Source organism: Terrapene carolina, unplaced genomic scaffold, assembly GCF_002925995.2.
Source record: "Terrapene carolina triunguis isolate 2854851 unplaced genomic scaffold, T_m_triunguis-2.0 Scaffold67, whole genome shotgun sequence".
Lineage (NCBI taxonomy): Eukaryota > Metazoa > Chordata > Testudines > Emydidae > Terrapene > Terrapene triunguis.
In genome coordinates, this window is record NW_020664418.1 from 50,339,953 (window position 1) to 50,357,531 (window position 17,579).

The 17,579-nt window shown below is 38.0% G+C and overlaps 1 protein-coding gene across 2 annotated transcripts in view; it reads right to left on the reverse strand.

The window, feature by feature from the left end:
• Nucleotides 1-17,579, reverse strand: part of UACA (uveal autoantigen with coiled-coil domains and ankyrin repeats) — a 35,569-nt gene that overhangs the window by 12,417 nt on the left and 5,573 nt on the right. The window contains exons 3-15 of one of the 2 annotated variants that reach the window (XM_024199567.2): nt 15,855-15,943; nt 14,959-15,023; nt 13,304-13,361; nt 11,143-11,213; nt 10,922-11,028; nt 9,448-9,629; nt 8,753-8,790; nt 7,159-7,227; nt 5,285-5,392; nt 2,502-2,534; nt 1,710-1,808; nt 1,438-1,468; nt 449-501 (exon numbers count right to left, since the gene is read on the reverse strand). In XM_024199567.2, coding sequence (XP_024055335.2) covers nt 449-501; nt 1,438-1,468; nt 1,710-1,808; nt 2,502-2,534; nt 5,285-5,392; nt 7,159-7,227; nt 8,753-8,790; nt 9,448-9,629; nt 10,922-11,028; nt 11,143-11,213; nt 13,304-13,361; nt 14,959-15,023; nt 15,855-15,943 — 1,003 coding nt within the window. Of the gene's footprint in view, nt 1-448; nt 502-1,437; nt 1,469-1,709; nt 1,809-2,501; nt 2,535-5,284; nt 5,393-7,158; nt 7,246-8,752; nt 8,791-9,447; nt 9,630-10,921; nt 11,029-11,142; nt 11,214-13,303; nt 13,362-14,958; nt 15,024-15,854; nt 15,944-17,579 lie in introns of both variants that reach the window. The other variant, XM_024199566.2, reaches the window with a different exon arrangement.

A 17,579-nucleotide genomic window follows, 5' to 3' on the forward strand; every position in this document is an offset into this window, starting at 1 on the left:
GTACTTGTGGCACCTTAGAGGCTAAAAAAATGTATTTGGGCATAAGCTTTCGTGGGCTAAACCCATTTAATCAGATGGAGTGGAAAATACAATAGGAAGAGGTATACACCGGACCATCGCTAGAACGCGCGTCTATATAGTGTGAATTCACATATAACGCAGTCACAGCCATGGATCCCAAATTTAATTACTTTAATTGCAATTCATTTTAACGCGGTCCCCGTGTTAACGCGGTACCGTGCATGGATCCCAAATCCTGCGTTCTAGCAAGGGTCTGGTGTATATGCAGAGAACATGAAATAATTTACTGTTTATTATAGAATACATTTCTGTCTTACAACTGTACCTACTTCAAGCACTGTTTACGTGCCCAGGAATACATACAGAAAGAGATATATCACAAATATCCACACACAATGTTAATATAGTCTCAAAAAGTAAATGTTACCTGTGATTCTGTAGCAAATACTTGACCCTGTTTAAGCAGCATATCTTCTTTCCCTATATTACCATAGAACAAGGGATAAGATAAAAACCTCTTCTTTCAAATAGCCATAGGACACCTTACTTCAATAAGTAGCCCCCACTGACTTGCATACAGGTTTATGACAGACCAAATAATGATTTTTTTTTTTTTTAAACTACATAGATGTTAATGCTGTGCTCATCCAGATTAGTTGGTAATCAAACTTGAAAATTAAAAGTATACCCAAATCAAAAGAGGGGTGGTGTGTGAGCTCAAAAGCTTAAGAATACTACAAAGTTCTTGTAGATATAGATAGATAAGCTTGCACCAAAGCCTGTCAATCATTCGTACAGAAACTCACATTTAAGAAATATTCTACCAGCCATTCATACATAATATTAATTTACAAAACTAACACTGGACTTTTAAAAATCTCTTTAAATTGGCCCAACAATCTTTTTAAAAATAATCATTGATAAGAGCTCAGATTCTACAGCAACAAACACCAATATAGATTCCGAACAGAAAACTTGACTAAATCAAGAACCTAAGACAAGTGATCTTAGATGTTGTTCGCAATCTTTGTATAGTTACAACATAACTATTCAAGTTGTCTTTTATCAACTATTCATTTTTTAATTTAAATGGGTTTAGCGATATTCACCCCCTATTACAGAATATGCATGCCTGTCCCTGTCAGAGGATAAATGTTAGATCACCCTTTGCTGTGTTTGGGGTGTGGGGAGTTAAATGAGATCTTGATACCTATTCAGGACAGGAACATCTATCCTCAAAGAATAAGTCTGAGTGTATAGAAGTGAGACCTATAGGTTAAATCCAGTTACAATTAAAATTAACATGAGACTAGAAAGAAAAACAGAAAAAAAGGGCAACAGTTTCACTTGAATTTTTTGAGAATACATAATGCATTTAAAGAGAGAAATTCTAAAAATAAAATTAAACATTGTTACCAGAATCGCTTCCAGAGCCCAGATAGTCACGCTGAAATGAAAAAAACAGATTGCAGCAATTGACAAAAATAAAATATTCATTTTGTTCTAATTTTACATATAGAAATGAGATGCTAATACAGGTACCTAATTTTCAGTTACAGTTTAAGTGGGATAAGATGACTTTCAGGACAATTATATTTTTGTTTTCAAGGCTATAACTGGTATTATTGCCCCAATATTTATGAAAAAAATATATATATATTGATTGTTTGAGTTGAACTACAACATACCTCAGAGTGTCTAAGTTTAGATTTCAGAGCTTCAATACTTCTTAAGCTTTCTTCCTGCTGTTTTTCCTTGGCTGTTAAGAGTCTTCTCAGCTCATCTTTCTGAAGAACAAGAGATGGTTGTGTTTGAGATCAGCTATCCACCACTATATCCAGACCCATAAGCATTTAGAACACTTATTAAAATCCTGAGTTAAAGTCTCAGGGGATCTCCCACTAGAGGTTAGCATGCAGAATTCCTTGCTTTCCAATGCCAGAGATTTCTCTCTGACACGAACGTCTGTACATTTATTAATCAAGTGAACATGTAAATGATGGCAGACACAAATCATCAACAACATGGCTGCATGCACCAGAAGTCTGCTGTGTTACTGAGAGTCACTATTTTAGTATTGAAAGATCTATAAAATGAGCAATATAATTCAAAGATGCAATGCCATGCTTTACACAACATTCTTGTGACAAGATCTATGGTGGTGATGCCAGGAACCTACATAACTAGTGCAAGGCAACACTAAATGTATATCATTTTGGCTCTCATTAATCAAAAGCTATTGCCTTCACTGTACACAAGTGGAAAACAGGTAAAGAACTCATACGGACAAAAATACAGCTGTGCAACTTTTCTATTAAAAAGGTGAACATGTAGCATTTTAGTTTTAAAGTAGCAATCATTAAAACTGCTATATAAATGTCACAATAAAAGTAATATGATGAACTAAGGGAAGTATTTTACTCATGCTACAAGTTAATACTAAAATTTAAGGTAGAGAGGTGAAAAATTAGTTTTCCTACCTCACTCTCAAGATCATCTGCAACCATTTGCTCCTAGAAGGCAACCAAAAATCCCACACCCCCCAAAATCATTTTAGTTGTATGTTAACAGGGGTTCATGTGTATTTGATAAAACAATCACTATATTTCAGTCCATAAGAACATAAGAACAGCTGTACTGGGTCAGACCAAAGGTCCATCTAGCCCAGTATCCTGTCTGCCGACAGTGGCCAATGCCAGGGAGTGAACCTAACAGGTTCAAGTGATCTCTCTCCTGCCATCCATCTCCACCCTCTGACAAACAGAGGCTAGGGACACCATTCCTTACCCATCCTGGCTAATAGCCATTAATGGACTTAACCTCCATGAATTTATCCAGTTCTCTTTTAAACCCTGTTATAGTCCTAGCCTTCACAACCTCCTCAGGTAAGGAGTTCCACAAGTTGACTGTGTGCTATGTGAAGAAGAACTTCCTTTTATTTGTTTTAAACCTGCTGTCTATTAATTTCATTTGGTGACCCCTAGTTCTTGTATTATGGGAATAAGTAAATAACTTTTCCTTATCTACTTTCTCCACATCACTCATGATTTTATATACCTCTATCATATCCCCCCTTAGTCTCCACTTTTCCAAGCTGAAGAGTCCTAGCCTCTTTAATCTCTCCTCATATGGGACCCTTTCCAAACCCCTAATCATTTTTGTTGCCCTTCTCTGAACCTTTTCTAGTGCCAGTATATCTTTTTTGAGATGAGGAGATCACATCTGTATGCAGTATTCAAGATGTGGGCGTACCATCGGTTTATATAAGGGCAATAATATATTCTCAGTCTTATTCTCTATCCCCTTTTTAATGATTCCTAACATCCTGTTTGCTTTTTTGACCGCCTCTGCACACTGCGCGGACATCTTCAGAGAACTATCCACGATGACGCCAAGATCTTTTTCCTGAATTGTTGTAGCTAAATTAGCCCCCATCATATTGTATGTATAGTTGGGGTTATTTTTTCCAATGTGCATTACTTTACATTTATCCACATTAGATTTCATTTGCCATTTTGTTGCCCATTCACTTAGGTTTGTGAGATCTTTTTGAAGTTCTTCACAGTCTGCTTTGGTCTTAACTATCTTGAGCAGTTTAGTATCATCTGCAAACTTTGCCACCTCACTGTTTACCCCTTTCTCCAGATAATTTATGAATAATCCAGAATGATATCTGCTACCAACATGTCTTTCCCCTCCATTTTCCACATTCCTCTAATTTTTGGCAGGAAGCACCTGCAGTCTGCCATATTCCAAATAAAAAAGCAGGAATTAAATAATTTTGAAGTCTTAAAATGCATCTAATATGACAGCTTGTGCTTCCAAATTATTGAGGTATGTATCCTTTCTTGAGTTATTTAACACATTTTTGGTTGATTTTGGCTGAAAATGAATGCTAGACAAGTTTCTCTTGGTGCTGCTGCTCAAAGTAGTTAAAGGTTCACTTTGTTGTAATCATGACCATCAGGTATAAACATACCAATGGATGCCTATAACACACTGGAACTGAGTTATGCATACACGTGATGGGAGAATGTACACGCTTGATTTTTTGATTACTGCTGTTTAACTGATTACTGCTGTTTACGTTTAAAAAGTACTTGTGAAGAAAGTACAGGGGCAAAACCTGGCTCCCAGTAAACAAGGGGTTAACTCCAGCTTTATTTTCCTCTTCCATTGGACAAGCTCTCAGAGTGCTGTAAAGGCAGAGGGGGATACACAATGCCTCTGGAAAGGCAGGGCTTCAGACTCACTTGGTGAGAGCTGGGTGAGTCCCAGGTTGGGAATCTTTGTTTCGATTTCTGCTGATTGAAGATTTGCTCCTGCTGAACACTCCTGTTAATTACTACAGTTTCATGTCTGCTGAGTCACCCCCACCAGCTCTCAGTACTAAAATAGCAAAGCAATGCCCTAGAAGCAATCTATTTACTAGTTAATGGATAATCACATTTGGGGTTTTTTCCAGCTGTTTTTCAATACAGAATAGAAGATACTATTAAAGGCAGAATATCTGCTTTTAGCCATGCATCTGAGATTAGTATTTGTTCTTAAAACTGTAACACGAACCATCACGTGCTCTACAGTCTTGATTGTGATGTAGGGCTGTCGCTCATATTTGAGTATCAATAGAACGACTTCTAACAGCAACTTTTCACCACATTCTAGAAATGACCACAGTATCAAAAGGTCATCTGCCTATGGATATACCGTATTGCAGCAAAAACCCAAGTGACAGTGAGTCAACAAGAACAGCTCACAGGGAAGCAATAAAAAAAAATTACAGACTTCAGTTATGTGTATTTTCCCCCCACCCAACCAGACAGGAATCTAAGCCACCCATTAAACTGAGAAAGTAAAATGATCAATGAAGAATCCTTCAGGAAGTGAGAGTGACAGCCTTCCCACGTGCATTCCTTTCAAAACAAGCATTGGTTATTCATCAAAGAACATCAAATTAAAGTTCAAAGCAGGACTTGTTTTTTAAAGTGAAATGAAGTAATTCCGTTTCCCACAGATGGCTCTATATAAGAGCAGAGAGGCTATTGGTTTCTTAAATCAAATAATCCACCAGGAAAACTAGCAACCCACCAATAAATCCCTGGCTCCTTTTTTAATGTGCAGTTCACTGTGAATTGTTGAAATTTCCATTTCAAGACTTTAGACAAAGCCATTCTGATGTACTATGCCAACTTCAAAAGAATGGCTTTGTTATTCAAGTTAGATGATTGTTAGTTTTTAAACAGGATACAAAATCTATTTTTACCTCATTCAGTTGTAGCTCCAATACACTGACTCTGTTTAAAAGTATTCTGTGATCCTGTTGAATCTCTCTCAATCGGTTTTTCAAATCTTCATTTTCTGCTTCCAGTTCCTGAAACAAAGAAAATTTAGGCGTCTTAACTAATAATTATAATGGTCATTCAGAACACCAATGACTGTTCAACAAAATTCGTAACATATCTGTAGCCTCACTTTAGATAAGTTTACAGGTAGAATGATTTAAAGTGCCTTCAGATTCTCCACCACTAGAAGCTTGTCCCTGGATGGATGTGGTACACACAGAGTTTTTAATATAATCTTTCTCTGTCCATACTCCAATGCTGACAGCATTTCAAGAGCTACTTTTATCTCCTGGCTGTCAACATATAAAAAACAACTTGTGCTAAAAAAAAAAATCTGAAACCCAGCCACTGTGTTTAAAGATGTAATCTAAAAGACACTTCATCGGCATGAGGCATCACGATAGCCTTTTAACATGCTGTTTGCCTGAAGTGCATCGGATGTAACCTTAATCACGCCTATTAAGCCAGAACAAATGCATTCTGTCTTTTTTAAATCAAGTGCAATTCTACCAATTAGCATAGTACCCTTTATCAGAATGAGATATATACATGCTTTCTAAACTAAAATACGTTATTGGCCATTTTAATTTTTTATCCACTAATAAAAGACCATTTTATAAATATTTAATAAATAAATAAATAAATAAATAAATAAATAAGGACCTATTTAAACTGACAAAAGCTAAAAGTTCAGCGTTAAGCTACCATTACAGTAACTTCTCACAATGCACATAGTAAGGTACTTTCACGGTAGAGTTGTTACAATATAGGGTATGCATGATTGTCAGTTTTGGGACCTATGATCTCAAGTCATTCTGTTGTATACTAAAATATTTCATAATGGCAGCCTCAGTTTTAAATTGGCTAGTTTCCCTAGGTTAAAAAGTTATCCCCACTATGTTATTTTACCTTTTTCAAATACTATTCTGGCATACTAATAAGCTGAGGAAGGAAATGGCATTGATTATTCTAGCAATTATAGCAAGCAAATTCATTTTCTAGTAAGACACCTACTAATGTATTTTATTTTATATTTTCCTTAATTCAGTGAAATGCTTAAAAGGTTGAAATAAAAGTTAGCTTATTACACTACCATTTATCAACATTTGAGTGCTCTTTACAGAATCTACCTATTTTAACTAATAAAAGCCCCCGCAGAACATATTGTAAAATAGACACTACATACGACATAGGGCACAAAAGGGAGAAATAGCTTTAAAATGGCCTGCTCACAGTTATCAGGTGGAATTAGTAAGAGTATGCCTCATAAATCATGAGGAAACACTAGGTAAATTTTGTAAGGCCTATTTCTTGCTTTTATAATTTACATTTTCTCTACCGTGTACAAGACTCAATTATGAACCAATAATTCCCTCACTGTTGCCTCAATCCTGAAAAGTAGTAGACACCTTCATCTCTCACTCTACAGGCGATACTCAACACCTAAGAGAATCAGTGTCTACATAAAGAGAAATTTTGTTTAATAGCTCAACCTTAGGCTGTCTGATTGAACTGATTAGCATGCATTTTAAGTGGAAGACTTTTTTTTTTTTTTTTATAACTTTTTAGTCTGATAAAACACTGCAGAGATTTTATCCCTTTTTAAAAGACGGGTAACAAATCACACACTTGCAACATTGCATGTCAGTAATATTGAGAGCTGAAATATTGCATTCCTCTTATAGGAACAGACAATGTGATTTATAACAAAACCCTAATCTTTAATCAGACTTGTTGATTATCACATAAAATATACAAAGCACAAACCCCTTCCTGCTCTTTTATTCTGATTTACCTGCATGCTTAGCTGTTCCCTCTGATACTGCTTGAAGTTCACTTCTTGTGCATACAGCTGATTCCGTTTCTGTGACACATTAGTAACCTGTTATTGCAGCATTAAAGCATAAAATAGTAAATTTAAGCAAACTAAACTCATGCTCTTTCACTTTCTGGATACAACATGGAAGCCCAGTGTTTTCCAACTGAGATCAGCATTATACTTCGTTATATATCCCACGGGGGGGCAGTGTTATTACTAGTTCACGCTTACTCTGCTATGCTATATTTCACAGAGGATAAAAATCAGATAAATTTGTCAGGCAATCTAATCTACAGAGATAAATTGTGGTAGTCTTATTTCAAATCCCCAAACTAATATGCATATCATTTAAATATCAAGGCCCAGATTGTCATCTACAACCAACAAGCACTGAATGCAGCTGAAGAGGGGTGTCACTTCCGTACCAGTGCCTATGTTTAATTACAGCTGCTTTGAGCCTACTCTAAACTATGCTAGCAGTCAGAGATCACCATGCCATGCCACGTGTCCTTCACCCCAGGCACACTTACATACATTAGTGGCCTAGACAAAAATGTTGTATGAGCTGCTATTGTGGTTTTACGCCGCTGCAGCATTCCCCTGTGCTAGGGAGTCTTCCATTAGCTCTCTAAACCGATTTAAGAGGTCTGAGAATCATGCTTCAAATACATTCAGACTGTTAGAGAGCTAAGTTTCAAAATAACCACATACAAATTAAGAAAATCAGCACTTATGCTCACAAAGATGCACAGTATAATGATTTTCCATTACATGGACCCTGCAATTTGAGTAAATAAAAATCAGGCTCCTGGGCAACATGAAGTACTATTGAGCAAATATTTTTAAAACGTGAGGTTAACTATGAGCAGGCATGGAAATGTTTCCCATACTAGCTGTGCTATACTACTGGACTGATAGACAGCAAGTGGGGGGAAATATACAATAGCAACTTTTTAAAAAAGTTTTAGAAAACAGTAATTTAACTAATGAATTACTTTTAGTCATTTGCCCACTGGATGGAATTTAAAGCAGTGTTACCGTTTACTGCACGTTAATAAAAGTTAGAAACCCCAGAAACACCTGGGAGTCACATTCTGTATAAGCATTTCAGCATTAGCCACAAAGGATCATTTAGATGGAACAAACACTTAAGAGAAAATATTACTGAGGATGGATTTAGAATAGAACTTTGATTCCCCCGGTGTCTTTCACACAAGCAAAGTCATAAGCTTTGTGGCAGTGCAGCAATGGTGTACAAACAGCCACCATTGTGCTCACCAATAGCTCATATGCAGCTCAGGACAACAGAAAAGGTTTTATTGACAAAGAATTTGGCCAGAACAACAGGGATGTCCCTATTCATTCTGAGAAGTACTGTATCATAACAAGGTGTTCTTTCTAGGCAGTCATCAGACATGGGCAAAGAGGACATGGGGTCAACATCTTGCCACAGTGAAACCTTTACAAGCATACAACATGCAGTGTCAGTAATGCTTATGAACATATGAGCTTCCTCAGTGACAGATATTTAGTGAGACATTTAGCATAGGGGGGGAAAAAAAAGTCTTACCTTATATTCCGGCTGTCCTTTCTTCATAAGCTCCTTTGCTAAAAAGCAACAAAAGTAAGGTTTTTAATACACACACACACACACACACACACACACACACACACACACACAAGTTAGACATTGATTTAACAGTGATATTAGAGGAAATATTTAATTACCAATTTGTATTTCTGATTTGTTAACTGAAAGAATAATCACAAATCCAAATAGTTTTACTATTGATAAGATTGAATGTTTCTCATTATCATTGATAATGCTATACCAATTTCAAGAGCGGTCTAAACAACTAGTCTTATTTAAAATGTATCATTTCGATTTTTGATTATTTTCCAAATGTATAACATATTTACATCATATACAGTGTTAGCTTTTGTAACATTACAACGGAGTATCCCAGGATTAGATAAATTTAAATGTTCCCATTCTGAATAGACGTGACAGTCTGTCCTCCAGGGTTAGCATGCCGTATACTGTGACAATATCACATCCTTATATTGAATAAACTTATTTCCAAAAAGACATTGTCCACAAAATGTACTTCAGATATTTTTTTTAAAACATTATAATGCTTATATTAATACTATCTGCCCACTCAAGAGCCAACACTCCCCGTAAGAGGAATAAGCAGCATGAAAACAAAAAACCCAGGAGGAAAGAAGAGAAATCTCTCCCAAATACAGGAATGCTTTTCATACCTTTGCTGGAATCCTCAATGGCAGTCTTTATTAGGGCCAAAATGTCAATATTGTCACCAATTCTGGCATAGTAAGAACAGTCATGACCAAGGGCATCAACCAAACTAACATCTGCACCATTTTTGAGCAAAACTTCGACCGCATCCTTGCAGCCATATTCACAGCCTAACATTAGAGCAGTCCTGGGGGCAGGGAGAAAGACCACACACACACACCAGACACGTAAGGAGACAATATTTGCAATGGACAGCTTAAAGTAGTAATCACTACTTTTTTGTAAACTCAATTATAGAAGCCTGTGCTTAGAGAAAGAACCTTTCCTCAATGCATCTTCATGTAACTGGATTTTTCTATTTAACCAATACATGAAGTATTATTTTACTAAAACCACTGAGCTAAAATGCTTTATTCACAGAGAAAATGAAAGTAAACCCAAGTCTTATTCTCCTCAAGAGGCTCATGATTTTCAAAACATAGGTTTATTATCCCATCCTTCATTTCAAGTTTTACTAAGAAGTTCAGCATACAAGTTACTAATACTATAGAAAAAAAGGTATCAAAAAAGAGTCACACAAAAAACCTCAGACCAAATTCTGAAGGTGCCTGGAAACATGTAATCCCACCCAAACAAGTGCATATGCACCTTTCAAAAGTATTGTTGCAAGCTCCCATATTCTACCCAAGACACGCCCCATGCCCACCCCTCAGCATAGTGTATTTATAATCCAAGCAGAAATACCTGGGGAAGAAGTGGCTGTGCATGAAACTCAGAACACATGTGTAAACGCACAAGGTAAAAATTACAAGAGTAAAAATTACTAAGTCACTTATGAGTAGGATGACCAGATAGCAAGTGTGAAAAATCGAGATGGGGTGGGAGGTGGGGGGGGGGGGTAATAGGTACCTATATAAGAAAAAGCCCCAAATATTGGGATTGTCCCTATAAAATCAGTCATCTGGTCACCCTACTTATGAGCCTTAATGGGATTTGGGTGCTTTTAAAAATGTGACTTGGGGAGGAGCAGCAGACAGGCAACACAGGGCACCGTGAAGGGATATGTTGTGAAGATGAATTTTTTCACAAGTGCCTGAGTTCAGAGAAGAGGTAATCCCTTTCACTTGGGTCTTTCAGCTGCCAACTCTACTTCTCTCCAGTTCACTATAAGCACCAGTTTACATTCTCTACACAAGTCAACAGTCTTTCAACTGCATGAGCCAGGAATACGTACACTGAAAAATAGAAGATTGTTATGGAAATTATGGACTTTGTTTGTGGAAACAGGCATTTTGTGAATGCGGTCTCATTTATATTATTTGAATTGGCTAATCAACATTTGAAGTAAGTCTTAATTTAGTATATTTTTCAGCTGTACAGCTTAACAAGTTTATTTTACAACTTGAAAGCCTGAAAGCTGAGAGATCCCTGTTTAAGAATACAAATACACTGCCAACATATCCCAATGGAATGTATTACCTGTTTTGTTTGTCTCTGGCATTCACATCAGCTCCCCTGTCGATCAGAAGCTGACATACTGTTGGACGACACATCTGAGTGGCCAGCACTAGGGGTGTCCTCCCATCCTGGAAAACAGGAAAAATTGGGAAAGGGCACACTCTCAAAGAGGGAAAAAACAAACACACAGCATTCCATTAGATTCCGAAGAGAAGGAAGGATAGCAATAACTAGTGACTTACTCCATCTTTGGCATTCACTGAGGCACCATGATCACACAGTAGCTGAATACTAGAGGAACAGTCTGACATAGCTTTTGGGAACAAAGAAAAGAAAAAGCGGTTTAAGTGTCTGAGGAGAGCCTTCCATGGAGTCCCAAGTACGCCTAGGATTCCACTTTTAAGCCTTCATCTGCCAAGCTCCACTGTGCAGCCACCATTCCTCCAGCTCAGCAGGACCAGAAAGGAATCAAACTTGTTGCTGCCTTCTAATTTGCCACTGGAGTTGCTGATCATATACTCCCCCATATACACTCCTTACCATGAGCTAAGCACTCCTTGAATGCTGCTCACAGCCTATGGAGCAAGATACTTAGAATCAAACCCAATCGAGATGCTCGTATTTTATTCTATGCTGGACAACACAGATAACTATAGAACAGAGGTAGGCAACCTATGGCACGCGTGCTGAAGGCAGCACACGAGCTGATTTTCAGTGGCACTCACACTGCCTGGGTCCTGGCCACCGGTCCGGGGGGCTCTGCATTTTAATTTAATTTTAAATGAAGCTTCTTAAACATTTTAAAAACCTTATTTACTTTACATACAATAGTTTAGGTATATATTATAGACGTGTAGAGAGAGACCTTCTAAAAACGTTAAAATGTATTACTGGCGAAACCTTAAATTAGAGTGAATAAATGAAGACTCGGCACACCACTTCTGAAAGGTTGCCGACCCCTGCTACAGAACATGAATTCAGTAATTGACTATTTTGATCATAGTGCTGTGCTTTTGAATTGACTCTAAGGAAAGTGACAGCTATATTCTTCAGCATACATCTAAAAGTTTACAGTGCAAGAAAAGTTCACCAGCAGGAACAAACGTTCCTGTACTAAAATTCTAAACAACTGGCCTTAGCCTTATGCTGGAGGTGGCAACTTAATTAGAAAGCAGTGTCATTTGTGGCATATCTGTGCAAGATCCCTCCAGAATACCAGAATACAGCCTCCAATACACTGTTTCTGAGGAAAGTCAAATTCAACACACACACACACACACACACACACACAAAAAGAAGAGTGTCTTATGCTTTAGGATTCAGTGAACTCTGGTTCTATGCTCTTGAAAGCATGTGCAATTTGCAATGAACACAAAATCATATCCAAAATGTTAAGGAGGGGCACAGAGTTTTGGAAAGATTTAGACTGATCGAGACTAAACTATCTAAAGTTATGTCTACACTACACAGCTTTTAGCGACATAGCTATGCTGCTACAGCCATGCTGCTAAAAGGCACACAGTGTAGCCGCTGTCTGTCAGCAGGAGAGAGCTCTCCCACCGACAAAAAATCTTTCACCCCCAACGAGCGGGGGTAGCGTTGTTGGCAGGAGAGCGGTCCTGTCAACACCAGTGCTTTTCCTTGGCAAAAAAAAAAAAAAAAAAAACCACACCCACCCAAAAGAGAAGTTAACACCTCTAAACGACAAAAGTTTTGTTGTTCACTTGCCATTGTAGACAAAGCCTTAGTCTACTAACATCTTACACCAGTGTTCAGAGCATCGTCTTTTGCCATATTGTAAAATTTCAGTGAAAAACTCATTTGTTGTATGCAGTTTTCTAATGTCTTTTGTTCTTGTTTCTAAACTGATTGATGACCTGTCAAAGGCACATTTTCCTCTATGAGGACAAAGTCTATGGACAAAGTTTTAAGAAGCAGTCATTTGGGTAAGAGTGCAAAACCTCATCTAAAAATAGGTCTTTAGCAATAATCCAGTTCCTCACACTGATCTAAAAATGAATAAAATTTTATCAAGCCCCACTTCCTCTGCCCCCACAGTCACAGATACACTTTTAGCTTAGAAGCAGGAGATATTTCAACCGAAGAGTTTCTCTCAAAATTTTAGGCACCTGAAAACAGAACTCGTGTATGAGTGCTTCTCAACACTATAGATATTAGCTGAGTGACATAAGAAAAATTTTTCAGATAAATATTTTCTACCACAGGTTTAATAAGGTCAATTGAAGGGGAAAAAATAAACTATGCCAATTTCTTCTACAGTAGATACATTATGATACAGTATCCTTTTCAGTGAGAAATACAATTTAAAGGAGAACCTTTTAAAACGAACTGAAATAAATAGCTTCATGCAGCAGTTTCTGGAATGGCAAAAACACTGCTTACCGGCATCATGAAGAGCAGTTCTACCATGAAGATCCAGATTTTCAGTTGGACAATTGTACTGTTAAAAGAATAATTCTTAATGACTAGATATGTATCAATTAAGATTTAGTTCCAATATTTATAATGCACAAGTCACTCAGGCTTACAAGGAAAAACTAGAAATCACTGAACTAAAAACATTTAAACAAGGGCTGTTGATTAATCGCAGTTAACTCACGCGATTAACTCAAAAATTAATCACGATTATTTGCAGTTTTAATTGCACTGTTAAATAGTAGAATAGAGTGTTCCCTCTCATTTTTTATGTCCATGTGCGGAATGAATTTTGTTATGTGCACCAACGTGGAGGTGATGTGTGACACATCACCTTCATATTGGTGCACATAACAAAAGTCATGTGGTGGGGCCGAGGGTTCAGAGTGCGGGAGGGGGCTCAGGGTTGGGTGCAGGGGGTGAGTGCCCCGGCGAAGGTTGAGGGGGGGGGGGGGGGGCGGGGTGGGTGGGGGGGGAGGGCTGGGGGGGGGGGGGGGGGGTGAGGGGTTCAGACTGTGGAAGGGGGCTCAGGACTGGGGCAGAGCATTGGGTGCAGGGGGTGAGTGCCCCAGCAGGGGTGAAGGCTCGTGGGTGGGGCTGGGAATGAGGGGTTTGGGATGCGGGAGGGGGCTCAGGGTTGGGGTATGGGAGGGGTGCAGGCTCTGAGGTTGGACCAGGGATGAGGGGTTTGGAGTGCAGGCTGCCCCGGGGCTGCGAGAGAGAGAGAGAGAACGAACTCCTCCCAGCCCTCTCTCAACGCAGCAGCTTGGGGACAGGCACCTCTCCCCAGCCGCAGCAGCTCTGGTGGGGCTGAGCCAGGCCAAAGGAGGAGCTCCTCTCCCCCGGCCGCACCAAGTCCGAGGCAGGTTGGCACTGGGGCCGGCGCCTCTCCCCACTGGGGCCGGTCCGTGCCGGGGGAGAGGCATCTCTCCCCGCCGCAGCCCTTAATAGGCAGCTACGCAGCTGTGCGGCTTACAGGGCACTCGGGTAGAATACCAATTAAAATTTATTAAATATTTTTGGATGTTTTTCTACATTTTTAAATATAATGATTTCAATTACAACAGAATACAAAGTGTACAGTGCTCACTTTGTATTATTTTTATTACAAATATTTGCACTGTAAAAATTATAAACAAAATATTAAATTCACCTCATACAAGTACTGTAGTGCAATCTCTTTATCGTGAAAGTGCAACTTACAAAACTAGATTTTTTTTGTTACATAACTGAACTCAAAAAACAAAACAATGTAAAACTTTAGAGCATACAAGTCCACTCAGTCCTACTTCTTATTCAGCCAATCGCTAAGAGAAACAAGTTTGTTTACATTTACAGGAGATAATGCTGCCCACTTCTTATTTACAATGTCACCTGAAAGTGAGAACAGGCATTCACATGGTACTTCTGTAGCTAGCATTGCAAGGTATTTACGTGCCAGATGTGCTAGAGATTCACATAATCAAAAGGGGAATTTAGGGGCAGGTGCAATACCACAAACTACTTTAAATTTTTTTTTTAAACTAACTATAAAATTAACAGCATCTCTTGAAGAACACGTACTTCCCTTTTATGTCTAAATGTAAAATGTGGCACAAAGATTGATTTACTGTCTTCAATACCTGTAATAACTTTTGCAAACAAAGAGCATGTCCATATTTTGCAGCAAGATGCAACGCATTTCTCCCTACGGATTAAATATACATAAAAGCATTAAATTGGGAACTACAGTAGGGCTACCAGTATGAACATGCAATAAAATATACCATGAAGACATTTAATATGTTTCCCTTGTATCCAGATACTTCACTATTCATAATGCAATATTGTAATTTATAAGGAACAAGAAATTTGACAGCTAAAATAACCAAATTTTTGTTTATTTCTTCTTTTCACCACCTTCTTAGTTTTCATATGCCCACATTTCTCACTACTAAATTCAGAACCTTGATAGAACTTCAAGGTTATGAAAATCCCATGAGATTTCTAGACCGGTTTCTAGACTGGACGAAAGGCAATTCAGAGAAGCATCTGCATGGTTTTACATACTACTCAGAATCAAAACCTTTTGAAATTCTCCCAGCACTTTTTCCAAACTCCATAAACCATGCTGTTCCCATACATATTTTAAATTTTATGTATTAAGACTTACTTAGCTAGAATAGCAAATGTAGACACAAGTCCATATTCAGAGGAGCCAGAGTACTTAAAAATCATTTAAACTCTTGAGTTGAACTTTTCTATTCCCTGGAAATTTGTTCAATTCGGAGAACCTAAACTATATCCAACACAGAATCAGACAGTCTGAAGCATGTTCTCTATGCCATGTTTCTAGCCATGAGGAAGCAAAGAATTTCAAGCAGATATTCAACACGTGCTCAAGTCTGCATCTATTTTAGCCTGTTCCATACTACCGGACAAGTTATAAGCATTTAATGTAGATTTTGTTTTGGGATAGAAATCAGACCTATGCCAAGTGTTTTTGAACATGCCACCCTTAAACTTTAATGAAACATACCTGCAGCATCACTGGCTACGATATCAACCCCATGTACAAGAATGGTATTCAAACAATCCAGGTTTCCTTTCGACGCTACAACATGAAATCTAAAAGAAAAAAAAAAAGATACTATGCATTTCTTGGCTTAAACAGACTAGTTTTGCATGGAAGAAGAAGAAAAAGAAAAAAAAAGGGTAACAGAGGCAGAGTTCATAATAATAATAATAATAATAATAATAATAATAATAAACAGTTGTACAGTGAAGTGTTACGTAGGTTAAAACCAGATTTCACTCATGTAGTTCGAGCTTGGAAAGTCTAGTGTTGTAGCATGTCCTGACCAAATTAAAAGGGGGGGGGGGGAGAGAGGCGGAAGAGGGCAGGGAGAGGAGGAAGCATCATTTCTTTCAATAAAACCAGTACACTACACTACTTTTGTGCCTGAGTCAGAGAATGAGTAAAATAATCGATAAGCTTTCCCTTTCCAAATCATGATTCAGATTTACTAGGATCAAGCATTAGCATAGTCAAAGCAATGATACTTCTATCACTGCCGTTTGAAATTGTAGCCGCGTGGATTTCTGTTAACTTTTGTGAACATACCTTGAGGAAGGATGGTCAAGCTGACTGTTATAAGAACCAGCTCAAACTTCTCCTATCAATCCAAATTTTAAAGATGGAGGATAACTTCTGGTAAAGAGCAATTCCTCATCCTCCTCTCTCCTTTACCTTTCCTCCCCTCAAAATCTAACAGTTCCCTCTATATTTACTGTCTAGTTCCTTGCTTTTCAATTGGCTGCATCTCTCACTCTGATCAACCCCAGCTCCAGTTTTATTTGTGTATTTGCTAATGCATTCTGGGATTTGATAAGTACAGTAAAGATACAAGGTAGCACTGGGGCCCCAAAAGTAGTGCTGCTGGATCCCACTATTTTTAATGCTGAGGGGGCTGCAGAAAGATAGAGTACGCCATAGGCTTGGAAATTCCCTCAAAAGGCTATTAAGGATGCTTCAATCCAGAGGAGCTATTGGGTTTGGTCCACCTTTTACAACCATGGTTGTAGTTCAGTTTGTAACCAGAATCCCTCCTGTTTCAGACAGGATGATACAAGAGGATTCAAGAACCTGAAATGGTTAGCAGAATCAGGCAGATAGCCAAAGATTACACTGTGATATTATTAAGTTTGATGGCTATAGGAATGTTCCACCCAAACATGCATATTTCTTTTACCTATTATTACCTACCACAAATCATACAGTATTAATGCTGTTGAACTACCTAGAAATACAGTCTCAACACCGGTAATTTGAGAAAAAATGGTTGGCAGTAATATCTGGAGAATGCTTTTCAAATCTTCTTTTTAGTTTAGTTTTGATGATTCTAAAAATACTAACTGTATTTTCCTATAACATCCATTATGAAAAGAATTAAATTAGCAAACCCAAAAGGGGTTTAGGAAACATTTTAGATGACACACGGTAGGGATTTGTTTAGATTTAGGGGGAAGGTGTTCGTTTTAAAGAAATTGAAGATAAATTACTCCATATACGATTACATACAAACAAGAAAAGCCAGTTACATATATAGATTCAGTTTGTGCAATGGGAAAGAAATAAAAATGACAGCCAGCCACTGCTGGACTGGCTAAATCTCTTACTTTTGGCTTCATGGGCAAGCCTCTATCATGCTGTGGACTCCTGAATTCATGGACTCAACCCAGATTTCTGTTTGAGTAGGTTTTC